The 18,086-nt window shown below is 41.0% G+C and overlaps 3 protein-coding genes across 8 annotated transcripts in view; 2 read left to right on the top strand and 1 right to left on the bottom strand.

Annotated features, from left to right (window-relative positions):
• KIF24 (kinesin family member 24) overlaps positions 1-11,765 on the bottom strand; it is a 29,411-nt gene extending 17,646 nt beyond the window's left edge. For 2 of the 4 annotated variants that reach the window (XM_048291392.1, XM_048291395.1), the window contains exons 1-7: positions 11,723-11,765; positions 9,699-9,743; positions 9,441-9,521; positions 7,673-7,811; positions 5,518-6,145; positions 2,414-2,603; positions 1,058-1,155 (exon numbers count right to left, since the gene is read on the bottom strand). In XM_048291392.1, the coding sequence (XP_048147349.1) occupies positions 1,058-1,155; positions 2,414-2,603; positions 5,518-6,131 (902 nt within the window). In that variant the 5' untranslated portion in view covers positions 6,132-6,145; positions 7,673-7,811; positions 9,441-9,521; positions 9,699-9,743; positions 11,723-11,765. The remainder of the gene's footprint in view (positions 1-1,057; positions 1,156-2,413; positions 2,604-5,517; positions 6,146-7,672; positions 7,812-9,440; positions 9,522-9,698; positions 9,744-11,722) is intronic. The other 2 variants (XM_048291394.1, XM_048291393.1) reach the window with 2 other exon arrangements.
• Positions 11,766-11,977: 212 nt separating this feature from the next.
• Positions 11,978-17,679, top strand: NUDT2 (nudix hydrolase 2). 3 transcript variants are annotated; one of them, XM_048291600.1, is made up of 4 exons: positions 12,004-12,035; positions 12,580-12,633; positions 13,230-13,387; positions 16,749-17,679. In XM_048291600.1, exons 3-4 carry the CDS (start codon positions 13,255-13,257, stop codon positions 17,060-17,062), a joined length of 447 nt encoding a protein of 148 aa, XP_048147557.1. In that variant the 5' UTR covers positions 12,004-12,035; positions 12,580-12,633; positions 13,230-13,254; the 3' UTR covers positions 17,063-17,679. The 3 variants fall into 3 exon arrangements, with proteins under 3 accessions (XP_048147559.1, XP_048147557.1, XP_048147558.1); XM_048291601.1 differs by lacking the exon at positions 12,004-12,035 and adding an exon at positions 12,297-12,474; XM_048291602.1 differs by lacking the exon at positions 12,580-12,633 and having other exon boundaries at positions 11,978-12,035.
• The window catches only part of LOC125319879 (myogenesis-regulating glycosidase-like), a 29,463-nt gene continuing 24,682 nt past the window's right edge, over positions 13,306-18,086 (top strand). The window contains exon 1 of the mRNA XM_048291597.1: positions 13,306-13,387. The gene's annotated coding sequence lies outside the window, so the exon portion shown is untranslated. The remainder of the gene's footprint in view (positions 13,388-18,086) is intronic.

Below are 18,086 nucleotides of genomic sequence, written 5' to 3'. Positions count from 1 at the left end.
TGATGTGGCACAAGGTGCTGGCTCTCTTCCTTTCTCTTCCTTTCCCTGCCCCCCTTAAAAAAAAAAGACTTTGTACCTGGCTCAGTACCCGTGGCAGAGAAATGGGTAAAAAGGTGGGGCTCCAGTAATCACAGTGAACAATTTCATGCCAGTTTAGATTGGCTTCACCATGGTGTCAGATTAGACTAATGCCAGCAGGAGAGATGGAAAAGTAAGAGGAAAACTGAGAAAAAATAGCATAATCTCTTCTGGTGGCATTACTGGATTAGCTGTAATGTGAATTGTGGCTTTAGTGATTATTACACAGCAAGGTACAAGCCTCATTCTCCTTTTCACTTTCTGTTTCTCAAGAGCATGATACTCTGTCTCTATTGATGACACTTGGAGATTTTCAGTAACAGAATACTCCATTTTGTTAATTTTCAGCATAGATACGTAATCTTTTCCTTCAAAGACTCAAAAATGTAATTATATTCAAGATCATTACCCTGCATGGAAATAAGATCTCTCATGTAAAGCCACCATCAATTTCCCATTAATCAGGACATATGCAATTATGATTAAACCTCTAAGTAAATATAACTTGGTAAAATAAAAATAAATCACAAGGCTATTAATAATTTCTATTGCCTTGTGAACTGTACAAATACAGGCAAAAATATCTCTCAGCAGTCTCAGGAAAAAGGTAACATTATTTTCTCTTCAGATGAGTGTGCTCTATCACACACGAGCCTTTGTTAGACTGAAGATTAGACTTCAGAAATCCTGGGACACATTTTTTAATTCTAGGCTGCCCATGCTGTCTCTTTGTTGCACCTGAGGCTCAATTTAACCTTCCTCTGTAATTGAGATTTGTCACCAAGCGTGAAGAAAGTTTTTCCTGATTTATTTTTGTCAAAATTGCAATCAAAGATATTCTGAAAGCCAGAAGGTATGTGGCAAACGTGAAATTAATGTATGTTTCAAAAGATGAAAAGCATAAAAGAAAATTCAGGCAATATATAAAATTGGAAAACAACAAGGCAAAAAATAACAAATGTAAGCACTGATGCCCTACCCGTTAAAAATATGCTGAATAAGAGGATAAGCTGTCTTCATATACACATCCTGATTGGTACATGACTCCTCAAAGACTTCATCAAAATAAAAGACATGCTGAAAAACAAAGATGGTCTTTACATGAGATTGAATACGTTTCATTTCCCCTACAAGCCCATTCAAGGTAAAATGAAATAACAGAAGTCTTTCCAGTGACTTCATATGGCTTTGGATTAGTTACAGAGTGATCTAGCACACTTAATATGCAGCATGACCTATGGAGGAACACACCAATCAAGAGATTCAGGGTAGGGAAAAAAAAAATGAAGGGAAGAAAAAATGCCTCAATTTCCCATCATTCTGAAGCATAACATACCAGACCCTTTTAATAAGAAAAAAAAAAAAGCTAATTAAAGAAAACCTATTCATTAAATGAATCAGCCTACAGATGTACAGTCAGAGTGTAACAGTAAAAAGAACGGAGAGTCAACTCTTGACTCTCTCAAAATTAGTTCTCACTTGTGACTAAGTTGTGATTAATTGCTTCTGTTCTTAAAAAGCTTTGTGCCAGAGAAGAGAGAAGCTGTTCCTAAGCAAAGCCGGATTGTCTGAACTCAGAAGGGGGCAAGAAAACCAAAACTTCCCACACTCCAGATCAGACTGAAAGAAGCAAGATCTGTGGAAATGATGCAGCATGTGTCCCACTGTAAAAAGAGACACATGAACCAGGCCTGAGAGAGCTCTAAACTGAATTTTTACCCAATACAAACAGCTGTTCCTAGGGCCCAGATTGTAAAAATAACACCCAGGAGAATGAGAATGGCATGCTGCCTCTACAAATCAGTTCTGTTCCTGGTGCAGTCTGTCACAAGTGAGAATTTGAACTATGACAGCACAAAGTATTTGAGATTAAGAAACAAAGACCAAAAGGGATCTTAATTTTCAAAAGCATTTGAGAAAAAAGTAAGGGAGATGATGAGGGTGTATATGATTAATTGAAACAGACCTACAGTGTTGAAACAGTGGAAAGGGAACTCCTCACTGAAGTACCCTGGAAAGCCATCAGCGAGCATTTCTCCCACAGCAATGGCATGTAGCAGAGGGTTTATTTTGCCACATACAAAGAAAGCTGCAAGAGACATACTTCTAGAGCTTAAAATTCTGTGCTCAGGTTTTCTGGCACAGGCTGGCATAAATCAGAAGTAACTCAAATATAGACAACTCTGAGCTAAAAGAAAAGCCCACCCCTATTTCAGTATAAGAAATACTAACAGTCCTTTTCTGTTTTCCTTCATGGAAAGTCCAAGCATAATATGCTTTACCCTTCCATGAAAGTGACTGGCCCATAAACACAACATTCAATGGAGGATGTTACCTGTAAAATGTACTGTGTAAGATCAACTGCTTCCTTCTTCTCGTGGAGAAGTAGGGTTTCTTTATCTCTCATTGTGATGATATTAACCTCACCGCGTCTCCGTTCCCTCAGGAAGAGAGGACGTGTTCGGACACACACTCTGATTTTTTCACTCTCTGTCCATGGAGTCTCTTTGTCAGAAGTATTGGATCTACAACAATAGCGGAGGTCCACATTTTAAAATCAGGTTACAACAGAATCTAGAATATGCTTGAATTTGTTACTTTTATCAGATAATGTTTCTGTCTTTAATGCTTATCAAAAAACTCTGTAACACACCTCATTTTTACATGGTGCATTTTCTGACACTTTTTTCTAAATATACAGATGCTTTTTGTACACTTCTGTTAAAAGAATAGTTCTGTTTGTGCAGCTACATTCCTGAACTTGTTGCTGGACTGACATATTTGCAGTTGTACACAAACATGAGATCGAAGCTGGCATAATATACAAGTTACCACAATGAAATTGAATCTTGCTGAAATTATTTGCACTCATGATTAGTCACTTCATTAAGGTCATTTCATGTTTCATTGATTAACCTGCTGTGTACAGCATTTTGTGAGTAGAATTGGCTTGAATTTAACCAAAATATATTCATTACAACTCTCCCTTCTTCAAGCTGTCTTCAGCCAAATCAGTAACGATTTTCAGCCTGGATTTGCATTTCGAATAATCAAGCCCCAACTTGCCCAAAAGCAGCGTTTCTGCCATGCTGTCCAAATGCCAAAATCTCTTCGCTTAGCAACTGAAAACTCGCATGTATCAGTTGTCTAATAAATTGTAACCCACAAGTTACTCAATATCTCATTCCATCTGCAGGCTTGTGGTATCACTGCTGCTGTGCTCCATGACTCCCCAGGAGCAGATGAAATGCAGATTTAAATCTCAAGATGTGGTCTTCAAAGACCACACACGAGCAATTTTCACTTGTCACTGGAGTCCCTTTAATTTTAGTACAGCTTTCCTGTGCAGCCCAGGATCAGGCCCTGCATTTAGATGGAAAATTCTTTCCTCAGAAAAGAAAGGCAATGACACTTGAAATAAGATGCTTCATAAGCTGGTGTGAGCTTATGTATATCAGTAGACACCAAATGTTGTCCAACAAATGATCAGAAGCTCTGAAGTTTAATTCTCATGCCAGAGGGTGTATTTGGTGACCTGGAGCAAGAGCCTGTTGTGCTCTAAGACTTTGAAGCAGAAAGGATTGCAATATTTGGAGAAAGGAAAAACTGAAAACTTAGAGGCTATGTTAATCAGAAAAAAGAATAAATTCTCTCTAGTACAGGAGCACACTTTGTTGACAATATTTTTAATGGGAATAGAATGCATGTTAATTCCATAGGCTGAAGACAAAATTTATATTTCCTACTAACTCTTTTAAAATATAAATTGTATTTTATAATAAAATGGTTTTTCATTACTAGGAAAAAAAATCAAAAGTCTTGACACGGATCATTAGAAACCTGATTAAATAATAGGTCAGAAGAACCACTGTGCCTTTGCAAAATCAAGCTATTTGCTATGGGCAAGTTCAAAATAAACTTGAACATATTAAAAGAGCTCTTTATCTTTCTGCCATCTGAAATCATGTCCGTGTTTTCCAATGCTTCTCATAGATGAGACTAGATTAGCCTTCAGAGTGGTCAAATCACAAGGTGACATGGGAATGGATGGATTCGGTGAAGCAGTTAAGCATTTGCAAAACAGGAATCACAAACCCAAGTGTAAGCATGCTACGCCAAGCCTGCCTGAAATGCACAACTCTCCAAACATGAGAAAATTAAGTTGAGGCATATCAGGAGGAGGATGCAGAAAGCTGACAAGATGAACCATAATGCTAGGCACAGAAGAACATGCTTACAAGAGAACAAGGAAAGGAAGTGAGAACAATGAAGAACGTGACTCTTTTGCAGGATTGAAAATCCTTAACTCCTCTAGCTGAGCCATTAGGTTTTATATTTCATCATTTTTTAATTTTCCAAAACTATAAATCCTGTCCTTTTAGCTGCATCTTGGCTCAGCTTCCAGAAGAGACAGAGAATGCACCAGGCTATCAATATATATTGGAGGTTAGTGCACTTTTCCAGAAAGTGGGAATGATTTTTTTTTCCAGCCAAGGGAAGTTATAAACCTTTGTCTTGCATTTCACAGTTTAAGTGCTCTACTTACTAAGTCACCTTAGTACTTTTCCACTGTGGCAGCAGCATCTATCCCTCCAGGCTCTGTGCATTCTTTGTGGGAGTTGTAATTGACACCTCAACTCCATAGATCTTTCCCTATACATCTTTCCCCACAGCCTTTCCAGACCATAACTTCATAAAACTACCTCTCTTCATTGCATTTTAACTACCATGACTGCATTGCAACAAGCTAGATACTGGTATTATGTGTGCAGAGGTGTATGTGCTCTGCTACTGAACCAGGAAAAAAATATCTGGGGCTTTAAAAATGTTGCCAGGGTAGTTTTACCAGTGGTTCACAATAACCACAGCCCCTCCAGTACCAAACACTGGAAAAAGTATGGAAGTTACAGATCATGTGCCTAAGGAGCAGTTGTAAGGCATCCCTCTCACCAACAGGTCTGTAACCCTCCCCAGCTGTATTCATTCCACTTCCTTTTAAAGCTTCAGTTCAGAAATTTCTTTATAAACAAATATAGCCGTCACAGCCTGTATCCTTTCTGTTGGGAAAAGCTTGACAAATTTAACAACAGGCAATGCCATATTTTGGAAAGCAAATGTTTTAAAAGATAGTCCCATGGAAAGACAAAGACTGGCTCAAATACTGAGAAAACAAAGCATTAAGTCCTGAAAGACAATAAAAACTATTCTTAGACAACCTTGGTGAGTAGCAGCTGGTCAAATTCAGATGATTCCTTCTATAAGACCTGGAGAGTTGCAAATGCTTATTAATATCTCTCTTGTCTGTAAGACTTTGCATTGCTCTGTAGTGCTTGGATTGCTTATTTGGAGGTGAGGAAGACAGATTATGCACCACAATTAAGAAAGAATTAATTATGACTAATCCAAACTATTAGCAAAATAAAGGTGACTGATTATTACCTGATACAGGAATGAGGTAGTCCGTAATTATACCCTGAAGTGTGAGTTACTCTTTGTACAATAGGAGCTTCAGAATCCCCCAGGAGAGGAGCAATATCATCAGAAACTGTTGGACAGTTCAGGTCATTTTTTGTACCTATTCCAGGAGTATTTAGGTCTCTTCTAGTTAATCTGACTGGTTCTGAATTGTGTGGTGGGATGTGTCCCAGAATTTCCCCTACGCTGTTCTTCTCTTCATTGGCACTGAAATCAGGTGAACAATATAATGCAGATTCAGAGTCTTTAACTGTTCCATCATTTTCTTCACAGAAGGATTCAAAACGCAGCTGTCTACGGGGACCTGATCTGGTCACCTGAGGCTGAATGAAAAGGCCACGTGGTTGAAAATCTTGCTTGCTTAAGTCTGCAATGTCTTCCTGTTGCATAATTTTGATTATTCTAATGAGCTGAAAAAGTCGCTTGCAGTCACTTATGTCATGGACCCCCAGTTTGGTGTAATCTTCCATGGAAACTTTGGCAAGCTCATCAATTTTCTGAAGACCAAAGGCAGCAAAGTGGGGATAGTATTTTTCAAGTTCTGCCTCACAAAGGCATTCATAAAGGCATGATGCCATCTTCAACCTAGAGCCTATAAGAAATCAAACAAAAGAAAAGAATCATATGAAACATCACATCTGACAAAGTTACTAATGAAGAAACTGCACATTTTCTGATGTCATTACCTTAGGCTAGAAGCTTGTTTAACTCCAAGTTAACCATACACTAGACTGACAAACACTACAGAAAACAGCAATACCAACAATAAACTAAAACATGAAATAAATATTTCACACGAAACTATATTTTAAAATTATATACAATACACAACAATGTGTAAGAAATGCACAAGGCAATATTAGTCACTGCCACAGAGTTCCTACACGCCTGATGTCTACTTGATGAATGCCACAGCTACTGAAACCCTGTCCTCAAGCTACAGAATGTAAAATGCCTAATTTTAGACACTCAATTTAATATCAAGGCATGTGGTCTAATGTGGTTCAGCTACCTCTGGTTAACTAACCAGAGGAGAAAAAAATTGCACTTGTCCTCACCTCAAGCTGGCTTATTAAGACCATTTATCTTACAGCTGAACTATAGCAAAGTTATAGTTTTGTTGTGTAACCTTCTCTTTTATGTCATGAATCCTGTGAGCATTTCTGAGTCTCCTTGACAGAAAAACCAAAAAAATCATTCTGCAAAATCTGAAACACAGCATTTCTCTAAATCTATATATGCCACTGGAACGCCACACTTGCATTCTTGGGAAACCCAAAAAAGAAACATGCATCATTGAAAAGTATGCCCCAAATCCCCCAACTTCTTCATTTATGTCTTACTGGCAACACACAGTGCAGCTGTCTGCATCCTGAAGGATTCATATCTGCAGATATATTTACATGTTCCATAAAACACAAAAATGATAGCACTTCAAGTATCTGTTACCCACTGCCATCTCATATCTTTGTTCAGTCTAGGACCTTAACAAACACTCCTCTTACTCATGTTTGGAGATCACAGTAAGACTCAGCAAAACCAAGTTATTGAAGTTTTCCTCCCTGTAGTTCAGGGTAGATTCTTTGTGAGCATTTTCAAGGCTCTCTACAATGACATTATATAAGAAAATAAGGTCACTCCCAAATTTGAGTCCATATCATTAATTAATACATGATTTTGAAGTAACAACAATAAAATCATAAAGATTAATATATTAAAGTGCTGACTGTGTAAGATATTACAGAGGCCAAAATGTGCAGTAGAGAACATCTAAAATGACTGAGAGTCTATGCTTTAGGTAAAATTATGAGATTCAACAACAACAAACTCCAAGACCAAAAAATTCATATGTAAGTGAATTTATTTAATGTGTATGTAATGTGATTCTGAATCCTGAGGTAAAGTCAGAGTCACTATTGAGGCTGCTGGATCCTGGGAAGGGGAAATCAAAACTTACAGAGAGGATAGCAAACCCAGAGATCAGGGAGACTAACTGTGACTTGTGTACAAGGGTTTCACAAGCATTCACAACTTGCCGAACTTCTCTAACATATAAAAACACACAGGAACGTGAGACTTCATTTAAAGAATTACATTTTGGAAAAATTCCCCTTCTTACATAAGGTAGCTTAAAATGTAAAACCAGTACAGGTGCTGTGCAACTCTCTGTAGGCACTGCCATGGGAAACTGCTTCTGTTTGATGAAAGGAGCAGCTGGAACTCAAGGCCAAGACACCAATCTCAGAAGTGCTGGGAATCTGTTAAAAACAAAAATAATCCAATCACTTTATTTTGTCTACCCTCTATCGTATCCTAGATTACACCTACATCTTTTTATATCCTTAAATTAAATACAGAGTGTCCAAAGACTCTAACTCAGTGTTAACCTCTGTTCAAATTATAATAGTGAACACAGGAGAGAAAAAAAAAGAATAAAAAGGGAAACAATGGAGACACTTTCTAAAAAAGGAACAGCAGACAAGGGGAGAGAGTAATGGATTTGAAGGTCAAGGTTCCAATTAAAAATGAAACAAAATATATTTAAATAGCTAGAAATAACAAGTTGTCATTATATGGAGTGACACATTAGAAGAATTCTCAGCATTAGGAAAATCCAAGTAACGTAGGTAATGCAGAACATACAAGAGCCATGTAAGCAGCTCTCCGTGGCTAATTGGCTAAGGCTCTGTGCCATGTGAAAGCAACTAAATGGCTTCTTAATGAGACCTGGTGTCTTAATGAGAGCTGAGATTTGCCTTCCCAGATATAATGAATCTTACTAAGATTTACTATTACTAAGATCTAAGTGGTTTCAGGGAAAACTCCAGTGACTCCTCATTGACAGGACAGCAACTTCACAAGCTAGGAAAACAAACCGTTCACTAATAAAGGAGTAACAAATTAATTAACCATGGAAATAAAATTAGGGGCTGGCATAACGAGGGATTCCAGCATTTCTGATCACTTTAAAACTCGAGACTAGAGAATTGCTGAAAGATTTTGCGTGGTTCAAACACGAAGGAACTCAGGGAAAACTGCAATTGTCAGTGAAACTCCTCTCACCTTTCAATTGTTGATGCTCTAAACAAAGGGATATCTTTCTCCTCATTAAAAGAATACTTTAATTCATCCAACCCTGCAGAGATCTTTGCGTCTGAAGACGCTTTTCCTAACAGATACATAATCCTTCAAAATAAACTGGCTTTGTGAAAACTAAGAGGAGGTTTTCAAGAATCCTAAATTGTTAATGCCATCTTCTGGCAAAAGTAACAGCCAGCATTTCCTCAGTTATTTGTTTGTTCACCCATGAGAACAATGTGTCATGGGGCAGAAAAACATAGCACTCTTCAGTGTGGTATTTTCGTATCAACACTAGGTCTTGTTCCCAAAACCAAAGATATGGGTGGCTTCATTGAAAACAGGGTTGAGATAAAAGACTAGGACTTCTTGAAATAGTTGGGTATAACATATTTTGAGAAAGAGGTGAGTGTGCAGGTATAGTTCTCCATGTGCACCCAGCCTGCCATCTCCATGTGGCAAACATGAGTTCTCTACAACCTACTTCTTATGCCAAGACGTTTTACAAAGATCTTAAAAGGCTTCCAGATGCTGATAATGGGTAAGTATTTGCTGTAAAAATCATCAGAATTATATATAAAGGGACCAGCTTTAGCCACAGAATTAGATTTCAGCTTGTCATCAGAGAACTCATCCTCAGCTTCAGTATTAGAGGTTTTTAAAGGTCATAAAGCTGATAAAAAAAAAGTCAGGTGTAAATAACAGAAAGGAGTGGTTACATTTTTCTATCTTGAAGGAAATTAACTTACAACAAAATTATGCTCTAGGAGCTGACTCTCAATCTTAAAATGCTTTTACTTATTAATTACCTCTCACAAGATCTCTTCCTTCTCAATGCAATTTTCAAGGTGGAGGAAAGGTCTTCAAAGATAGTCAGAGAGTGTCAATCACTGTGTATAAAATAAATGATGTAAAATGTCCATAGAGATTATTTTAAGAATAAAGCAGCCTTGAACTACTATATCTTGATCCTTATTAACTTCTGATATATTAAAGATCTCAGCACCCCATTCACTTGAATAACCCTCACATGTCCTGTTATCCCACTGTAGCTCACTGATACTGACCTGACAGTTTTAGATGGTTTCCACTGACAGTCCTGAGTGTCAGCACTGTGAGAGAACACAAGTGTCATTATATCCATTCTTTAAACTAGAGAAATAAAGTGAAGAAATTTTATGTGACACTCTTACAAATGCAAACTATACATTTTGTCCTGCGTATAATCTAAGGCAATCTGAATCATAAAGTCTGGCTTGATCATTAAATAATTTTATTAGTCATGATTTTCAAGGGTATTTGATAAACACAGAAATTGTTAATGGGCATACAAAACATAAACACCACCTTATTTTTCATGTAAACCATCTTGCTCTACAAGTACCTTACAAAATTAAAGCTAAGGACTTTAAAAGTTTGTAAATGTTTGTAGCAGGTGGGTGTTCCCTCACCTGATGGCAGCTTCAGCAGCATACTGTACTCATTATTTGCAAACATTTTACCCCAAAAAAAGTTTCAGCACTTCAGCACAGGTTCTATTCATGCCATAGAATTTGCTGGTTTTTTGAAATACAGAAGCAAAGAATGAATAGAGAAAAGGGAAATGTATTAACTCATGTCACTACTCATCCATCTTCATTCCTTATTCATTTGAACACTAAGCTCTTTTTTTTAAGGTGATCCAAAGCTAAATCTGATTTAACCCTCCAGAAGTGAATGGCTAATTTGCTTTTCCAGAGCACCACACAAAATGCTTTACCTTTAATCATTCTGACCCCGTTCCTTGGGAATTAGGGCATTCCTGTGAAGAACAGGCAGCAGCTGCACTTTTTTAAGACAAACTCCATAACAAGAGATAATCTGTATTGTAAAATGAGCCCACAATTTTAGTTTAATGCAACAGGTAGGGATCTGTGAAGCCGTGCTTGATGTTGCAGCAGATCCCTTTGGAAGATCATAGGATTACTCTACCCTGCACGTAAACAACATGGCATTAAACGTTCCACTGCTCCTTGGAACAAGTGTTGGGGCAGCCTCTTTTGAGGCTGAACACTGACAATAGATAACCACTTGCAGCTTGAGTGCAGCAAAGAAACTGGAGAGGAGGGAATGTGTTTAATGCTAAAGGACAACTATTTTACAGCTGGAGCTTGACACAGGCCTGCTACTTGCAGCAAAAAGTAAGAAATGCGGGTTTCTTTTGCCACTGGCATACCTCGAGGAAGTTACTAAAACAATTAATGTCATTAAAACTGGCTGACAAAGAACTAAATATTGGGGATTTTTTGCTTCCCCAGGAAGTATTTCAGAGTATTTTACTCCACTATCCATACTAATTAATGTCATTAAAACTGGCTTACAAGCAACTAAATATTGGGGATGTTTTTATTTCCCCAAAAAGTATTTAATGGTATTTTATTCCTCTCTCCATACTAAGTATAGCCTGGTGACCTCAGCAGAAGAGGCTCCATCCCGCAGCTGATCCCGACAGCTGCCAGGAACAACAGCTGCATAGAGAAGGGGAAGTGGCCAATATTGGGATATTGAATATTGGAAGTGTCCAATATACAACCAGGTGACGAGAAAATGACCCACGAGTTACATCAGGGTGCCAATTATCTGAAATCCGTGCCTGAGCTCCTCCTCCCAGCAGGATCTATTCATAATTTTAAAGTTTTATTTCATTTTAAAAATATAAAAAAATATAAAGCACATTTTTATATATTATATAAAAAATATAAAAACTGTATCTTAAATAGTATTTAAATATTTTATATGTTGTACATAATATATAAATATATATTTTAAAACTGCGTCTACATATTTTGCATATAATATAAATTATATACTATCTATAAAATATATAATTGAAAAATATTTTATAGTTATAAAAATGTAGCAAAACAAACCGCCACGCGTCCGGACTTGCACCGCGTGTCTGAAGGGGGTACATGTCTCATCCTTCCCCGAGCTGTCCCACCACGGTCTTTCCCCTTCCAGACCCCGGTGGGACCGGTCAGGGTGGTGTCCCCAGAACCCTCCCTGGCCCGGCCGCTCCCGTCCCCTCAGGGCTGGGACCCCCCTCACTCACCGGCCGCGGCACCGCTCGGCGGCGGCCATTAAGCCGCGTCTCCATGGCAACAACGCTTTTCCCGCTTCAAACGCCCGCGCGCAGCCTCGCGCGCACAGCCAGCCAATAAAGAGAGGGGAGAGGGGCGGGCGGGGCGGGTCACGGGGGAGAGAGGCCAATCCGTGGCCTTCTCGGGCATGGGGGCGGGGCCCAAGGGAAGGCGGGGGCGGGGCGAGAAGGGAGTGGCTACCGCCTGCGCCGCTGCCGCTGCGATTGGTTGAGGCTGACGTCAGTCATGCGTGGTTCCCGCCCACTGCCGGGCCCGGAAGCAGAGGTGAGGGCGGGGGTCCGTGGTGGCCGCTGTGGGGGTGACGTGTGTCCCCGTTCCCAGTGTCGCCATCCCTGCGCACCGGGGGCGACCCTCTGTGGGCGGGGAGGGGAGGGCAGTGGGGCCGCGTGGCGCCAGGCGCCGGTGGAGGGGGCCTGCTGGGATTTGTCCTTCCCGGAGCGCACGGGAGGTGGTGCTGGTCCCCCGGGCTGGCCCCGGGGCTGTGGGGACTGGCGGGGGCGGGTGTTGTCCTTGTTGTGGCTGATCAGGAACTCATGGAGGCGGTTCAGGGGGTTGACCAAAAGAACTAAGCGCCGTCCAGGGGCGTGGTTGGAGGTGAAGGGATTTCTGCTGTGGTTTCGTGCGTTGGAAGCTGGAGGTATCACGATGCAGCTGTTGGCGTCCCAGGAAAATACAATGTTCTATAAAGTTATTATTTACTGAAGTGCATGTCTCTGTCAAAATGCAGGGGTTTGCCCGGAACTGGGAATCGCCCAGATTTTTAACATGGATCACTCATCTCCATTGCTCTCCCTCTTTTTCTCTATAGGACTACTCATCCTGACTCCGTAGCTTATTGCTGACAATATTTATCACTTAAGAGGTGTGTTCCCTATTGTTTACATAAAATCAGTGCTTAACACTTGTGCCAAGAAGCTTTTAGTTTTGTATGACAGCCTTATGTCTAAGCGAGACATCAGTGAGCCTGTCTTTTGTCATTCGTTCTCTCAGTTTTGCCCCTGATATCCTGAGGAGTCCTGTGCACCAGGAAGTCTGTCCAGCGCAATTATTTCAGTATGCCAGTTTCAGTAATGTTGAGGTATTACCTCTGCACAGGGCCTTTGGAGTTTTGCAGTGGAAAAGTTTCAGAGTGTTAATCCGTGGCTTTCCTTTTGCTTTGTCATTTTTCTCCTCTCCCTACAATATGGTTTGCAATCTAGTAGCAGCAAATAAGTGATATACAGGTCATTTTTTGTGCTTCTTGATAACATTCCTTTTTTAAAAAAGCATTTCTCTAGGTTCTTGTTTCCTTGTTTTAAAAGGAAAGTTTTTTAGTATTCAAAGGTATCTAATAAGATACAGCAGTTTAATTCTGTAGTAGCATCAAAAGGATGCACAACTTTTTTACTGTGCTGAGATCTGTTGGCTGGCTAAATACAGCTGGTCTGTTTGAGCCCCCTGTTTTGTGCTGTTCCACAGCTCCTGGTGCAGTTTGCAGAGGGGAATGGCTGTGAGAGCTTGTGGCTTGATCATCTACAGGAGGCTGCAGCCAGCACCATCCTCAAAGGTCACTGACAGCATTGAGTACCTCCTGCTTCAGACATCCTACGGGACCCACCACTGGACCCCGCCCAAAGGTGATTTTTGTGTTGATAACACTCCTGGAGGTCGTTGGTGTCAGGTTGCAGAGCGGATTTTGGCTGAGGTCATCTTAGAGGGGCAGTTACCAGCTGAGAGTAGCTGCTGGCTGTGCTGTTTGTCTGATGGTGCTCCTGACGCAGCTGAGGGGGGAGTTCTGAGACTGAAATCCTCTGCAAGTTGTGGCTGTACCAAGTATTGGGCACAACTGATTTGGGTTAGGGCAGGGGGTGTCACCCAGCCGAGCTCCTCAGGTATCTGATGTTTCTGGCAAGATGTTGTGCACACAACCAAAGCAAGGTGATGCGGGGATATTTTACCTTCTTGCCTCAGGTCTGGTCCTTTGCCAGGCACCACTGTTGCCAATGCAGAATTGTTTGACCCATGTGTGATCAGAAGGGTCACAGTTTGCGGGAAGGCAAACTGAAATCGGTAATATTACACTTTAATACACCTTTCTTAGGAGATGCGGGAGATCACTGGTGAAGATCACTTGCCTGATGCAGTAGAGATGAGAGGGACAGACAGGAGAATTAACCTTACCAGCCGTCCTTACTCATCAGTGAGCCTCAAAGCAGAAGACAAGCCCTGTGTCCCAGGACAGAACAGCACCTCCTCAGTAAAGGCACATGACAGAGCCAGTGTTTGGTAGTACACAGTCACAGCCCTGGTACCAGGAAAAGTGCAGCACAGAAATACTTCAGGATCCCTGTAGATCTTCTTGCATGCTGTTTTTTACCAACTGAGATTTCTTCCCGGTAGTTTTTACTTCTCATTTTGTAAAATGCAGTACTTTCAAAGCATAGTGCAGCAGTTTGTAGACAAGAATTGGCAAACTGGGGGGAAAAAAAACTTTTAACAGTTTCAGCTAGGCTCTCCTATTAAGGGAAAGAACAAAACTTTCCAAACCTCCCCCTTTGTCTACTCCACCAAGAGCCTAAGGGAGTTGAGTTTGCAGCTAGTGGAAAGCTAAAAAACATCTGCTGGGACATGATTGATTGTTGAGAAGAAACCCTTGTGGAAGGGCTCCCTGGGAACACAGTGATTCTGGGCAAGCCATTTAAATTACTTGTAGGCATTTTGGTAGGGAGCTAATTGTCTCCTATGCATACATCTCACATACCCAGAACTACAGAACCATAGAATAGTGTAGGCTGGGAGGGACTCTTAAAGGTTGTCTAGTCCAAGCCCCCACCAGTGAGCAGGAACATCCTCAACTATAGCAGGTTGCTCGGAGTCCCGTCCAGCCTGGATTTTTTGAAGGATGAGGCACCCACCACCTCTCTGGGGAACTTGTGCCAGTGTTTTACCTCATGGTAAAAACAAGTCTTTCTTGTCTGTAGTCTGAGTCTGCTGTCTCTTAGTTGAAAAGCAGGAGCCCTTGTTCTGTCACTCTGGGCCCTGTTCAAAAGTCTGTCCCCATCTTTCTTCTAAACCACCACCCTTCAGGCACCAGAAGGGGCTTTGAGGTCTCCCCAGAGCCTTCTCTTCTCCAGGCTGAACAATCCCAATTCTCTCATCCTGTCTCCAAAGGAGACGTGCTCCTCTCCCTGATCATATTCGTGGCTTCCTCTGGGCTCAATCCAACAGGTCAATGTCCTTCCCTTGCTGAGGACTCCAGAGCTGGATGGAGCACTGCAGAACAGAGGGGGAGAATCACCTCCCTCAACACAGTGCTTAAGATTTTAGAGATCAAAAGCACGTAAAAAGCCACAATCTGATGATGGCCTGTAATAGAAGCTTGGTATTGATCTGGGGGAATTTAATGAAGAGAAGCTATTCCATTTTATCATCTCTGTGATGGGAGTGGTCTTCCAAGGTGGCCCTGGGATGTAAGATGTGGTAACATATCTTGTATATGATGCTGACATGGATTCAATGTGTCAGAAGCCAGGAGAAGTTGTAATTGTCTCTCCAAGCACACGCAAAAGGCAGTTTACAGCTACAGCTGCACCTTGTTATTTTAAAAGTTCTCTAAGCAGCTGCAACTCTTAAGGAATTAAACTGGACTTGCTTGGATCCCTTCATGTGAACCTCATCAGCCTTATCTCTGCCCATAGAACTGTGACTTTACACTGGCTGAGGCTGATGGGAAGGGGAATTAGGGTTCATTTTCCTTCTAAATCTATTGGAACTGCACTAGTGGAAACAAGTGTGAGAGTCTGAAAGCTGTGGTGCGTGACATGCTGCCTGCAGTCGTTTTTCTGCCCTGCAGTACTGCACAGCTTGGCAACTTACCGATCTTAGACCTAAGGTTATCAACAGGTATCAGCATCAGATGCTGTTTTCTGCATAGCTGCTGCTTAAACGAAGTGTGTTTTACCTCTGAGGTGATGTCGTGTTGTAAGAGATGCACTTTTGATACACAGGCAGGGAAGTGAGTGGGACCTGTTGCAATAGCAAAACAAACTTCCCACACACCCCAGTTGTGGTACTAAAGGGGGGTCTTGGGTACCTGGGACTTGAATTTCATCTCTGTGATGAAGTTGTAGCTATTTGCAGCCAGCGATGTAGAAAATAGAGTAACACCAGGGACAAAATAAAGCTTAAGCTGTTTTTTTCCCTCCTAAAATGTCCCAACTCCTGCTATGTTGCTTTTTTGAGGTATTGCTTGGCTTGTTCTATTTATGTTCTGGTCCAGAGCTTTCATGAGAAAACCAAATCTGACATTTCTCAACAAAAGTACAAACGGCTGGGGACGTGTTATATTTATCCGTTGTTTGTAGGGGCACCTCTTATTCTGAGCAGTGTAAAATAAATGATGTGTCCTAGGAGAACTACCCAGCTGGTGAAAGGACTGGCTTTTAGGCTTGTTGCTTGTTTCAGAGGGGAATATGGAAGAGAAAAAATCCCTAGCTACCCAGATGAAACCCACCTTTTAAATGGCATTTGTTGGTGCCTGGTCCTGTTGTTTCTGGATTGTTGGCTTGAGTAAGGCTTTTGCAGAACTGAGCTTTAAGTTTATGTGAGGGGACATGGTTGAGAGAGGATTAAGACTCTCAGATGACCTGTCTCCTCTCTAACTAGACAAAGGAAAAATGAGGGACTCAGTCCTCAGTATGACCTAAGGTGGAACATTATGGGTGTAGAGCACTCCAGAAGTGGAGAGGGGGAGTGGGAAGAAAAGACGTCTGGTGCTGGTAGACCAATGGAAGTTTCAGGAGGTGAGGGATAAAGGATGATCCTAAGAGCCACAAGACAAAGACAAATCAAGACATAAGATCTGGAAAAGCAATCTCCAATTTCCATTTCATCCTGTGTCAGCTACAGTGTCCTCTCATCTCTGTCTCCCAGTGTTTCCCGATTAAAGCAAGATATGCGTTTCCTTCACAGAGATTTACTTTTCCACCCTCTTGGCAGGCCACGTGGACCCAGGGGAGGATGACCTGCAGACAGCCTTCCGGGAAACGCAGGAGGAGGCTGGTCTGCAGGCCAGCCAGCTCACCCTCATTGAGGGCTACAAGAAGGAGCTGCACTACCCTGTCCATGGCAAGCCTAAGACCGTCGTGTACTGGCTGGCGGAAATGAAGGACTACAACACAGAAATCAAGCTGTCGGAGGAGCACCAAGCTTTCCAGTGGCTGAAGCTGGAGGATGCCTGCAAATTTGCAGAATATGAAGACATGCAAGCAATGCTGAAGGAAGTGCATCAGTTTCTCTGCTCCAGAGAATAAGTGTTTTTGTGAAGTATAAGGGGATTTCTTGAGGAAACATGGCTGCTTTTTATTTTTTAAACTGGGGGAAGAATTACATGGCTGCAGAAATGTAGATTTCTTTTTTTTTAAATCTGTAGAAATTCAGTGAGGATACATGGAACTTTTAAACAGATTGTGTTTTTTCTCCCCTAGCTAGTACAAAAAAGTGTAGTCTGATTGAACCATAAGCCAGAGATGGCTGAATTGAAGCCCAGAGCTAACAAAAGACTTCCTCTGTCTCCTTTTCTTTTTCTTTTTTTCCCCCTTTCTTTTTCTCCCTTGAAGTGCGGAACAACTTTTTTTCTTTTTGAAAAATCAAACACTCGATATATCTTGACTTGCTGATGTACAGCTAGAGTGTTGAGAAAATGAGCATATGGGGATTTTTGATAACAAAAGGCTTACTACAGAAGTCATACCTTGAATTTCAAATGAGGAAGCAGTATTTCTGTTCCCAACTCTTCCACTGATATGCAGTGATAACTTGTCAGATCATTTCAGGTCTTTTTTGTTCGTATCATGAATTTATGTACATCCCTAATGTACTGTTGTGATTTTCCATCCAGAGAGTCTTAGTAAATGGTTGATGTATGGTATTTAAGTGGTGAATTGAAGTTCTTCTTTTGCCTCTTTGTGTTTTGATCTTTAACAGACACCTTAGCCATTCCTTTTCCAGGAAGTTGGAAAGGGTGCTTAATACACTTTCTGCACAGGATATCCAAGCTAATGTGCAATCTTGTGTCTGTTTGATACCCTCAGTGCTTCTGTGGCTGCAGCCACTCATCTTTTGGGGGAGCAGGCATTAATAATGTTGGTACCAGTGTGACAGGAGTCTCTTGCTTGTCACTCCATTATCTTCCAGTGGAGTAATTTATAATTGCATGTATTTCTATTTGCAAAAAAAAGGGATGCACTATAAGGGGGCTCTAATATAGAAATATATATGTATATATACACTTAAAAAACTTAAGTGCTCCTCCACATTACAGTCAGGCTTTATTCT

The sequence above is a fragment of the Corvus hawaiiensis genome, chromosome Z (genome assembly GCF_020740725.1).
Source record: "Corvus hawaiiensis isolate bCorHaw1 chromosome Z, bCorHaw1.pri.cur, whole genome shotgun sequence".
NCBI lineage: Eukaryota > Metazoa > Chordata > Aves > Passeriformes > Corvidae > Corvus > Corvus hawaiiensis.
The sequence above is the reverse complement of the archived record's forward strand: the minus strand, read 5'-3'. Positions and strand labels throughout refer to the sequence as shown.

Bases quoted from the DNA above. Each gene is read 5' to 3' on its own strand.
- NUDT2 (XM_048291602.1), top strand. From the start codon at position 13,255: ATGGCTGTGAGAGCTTGTGGCTTGATCATCTACAGGAGGCTGCAGCCA. The intron at 13,388-16,748 runs GTGATTTTTGTG...CCCTCTTGGCAG, and splicing joins CCACTGGACCCCGCCCAAAG to GCCACGTGGACCCAGGGGAG.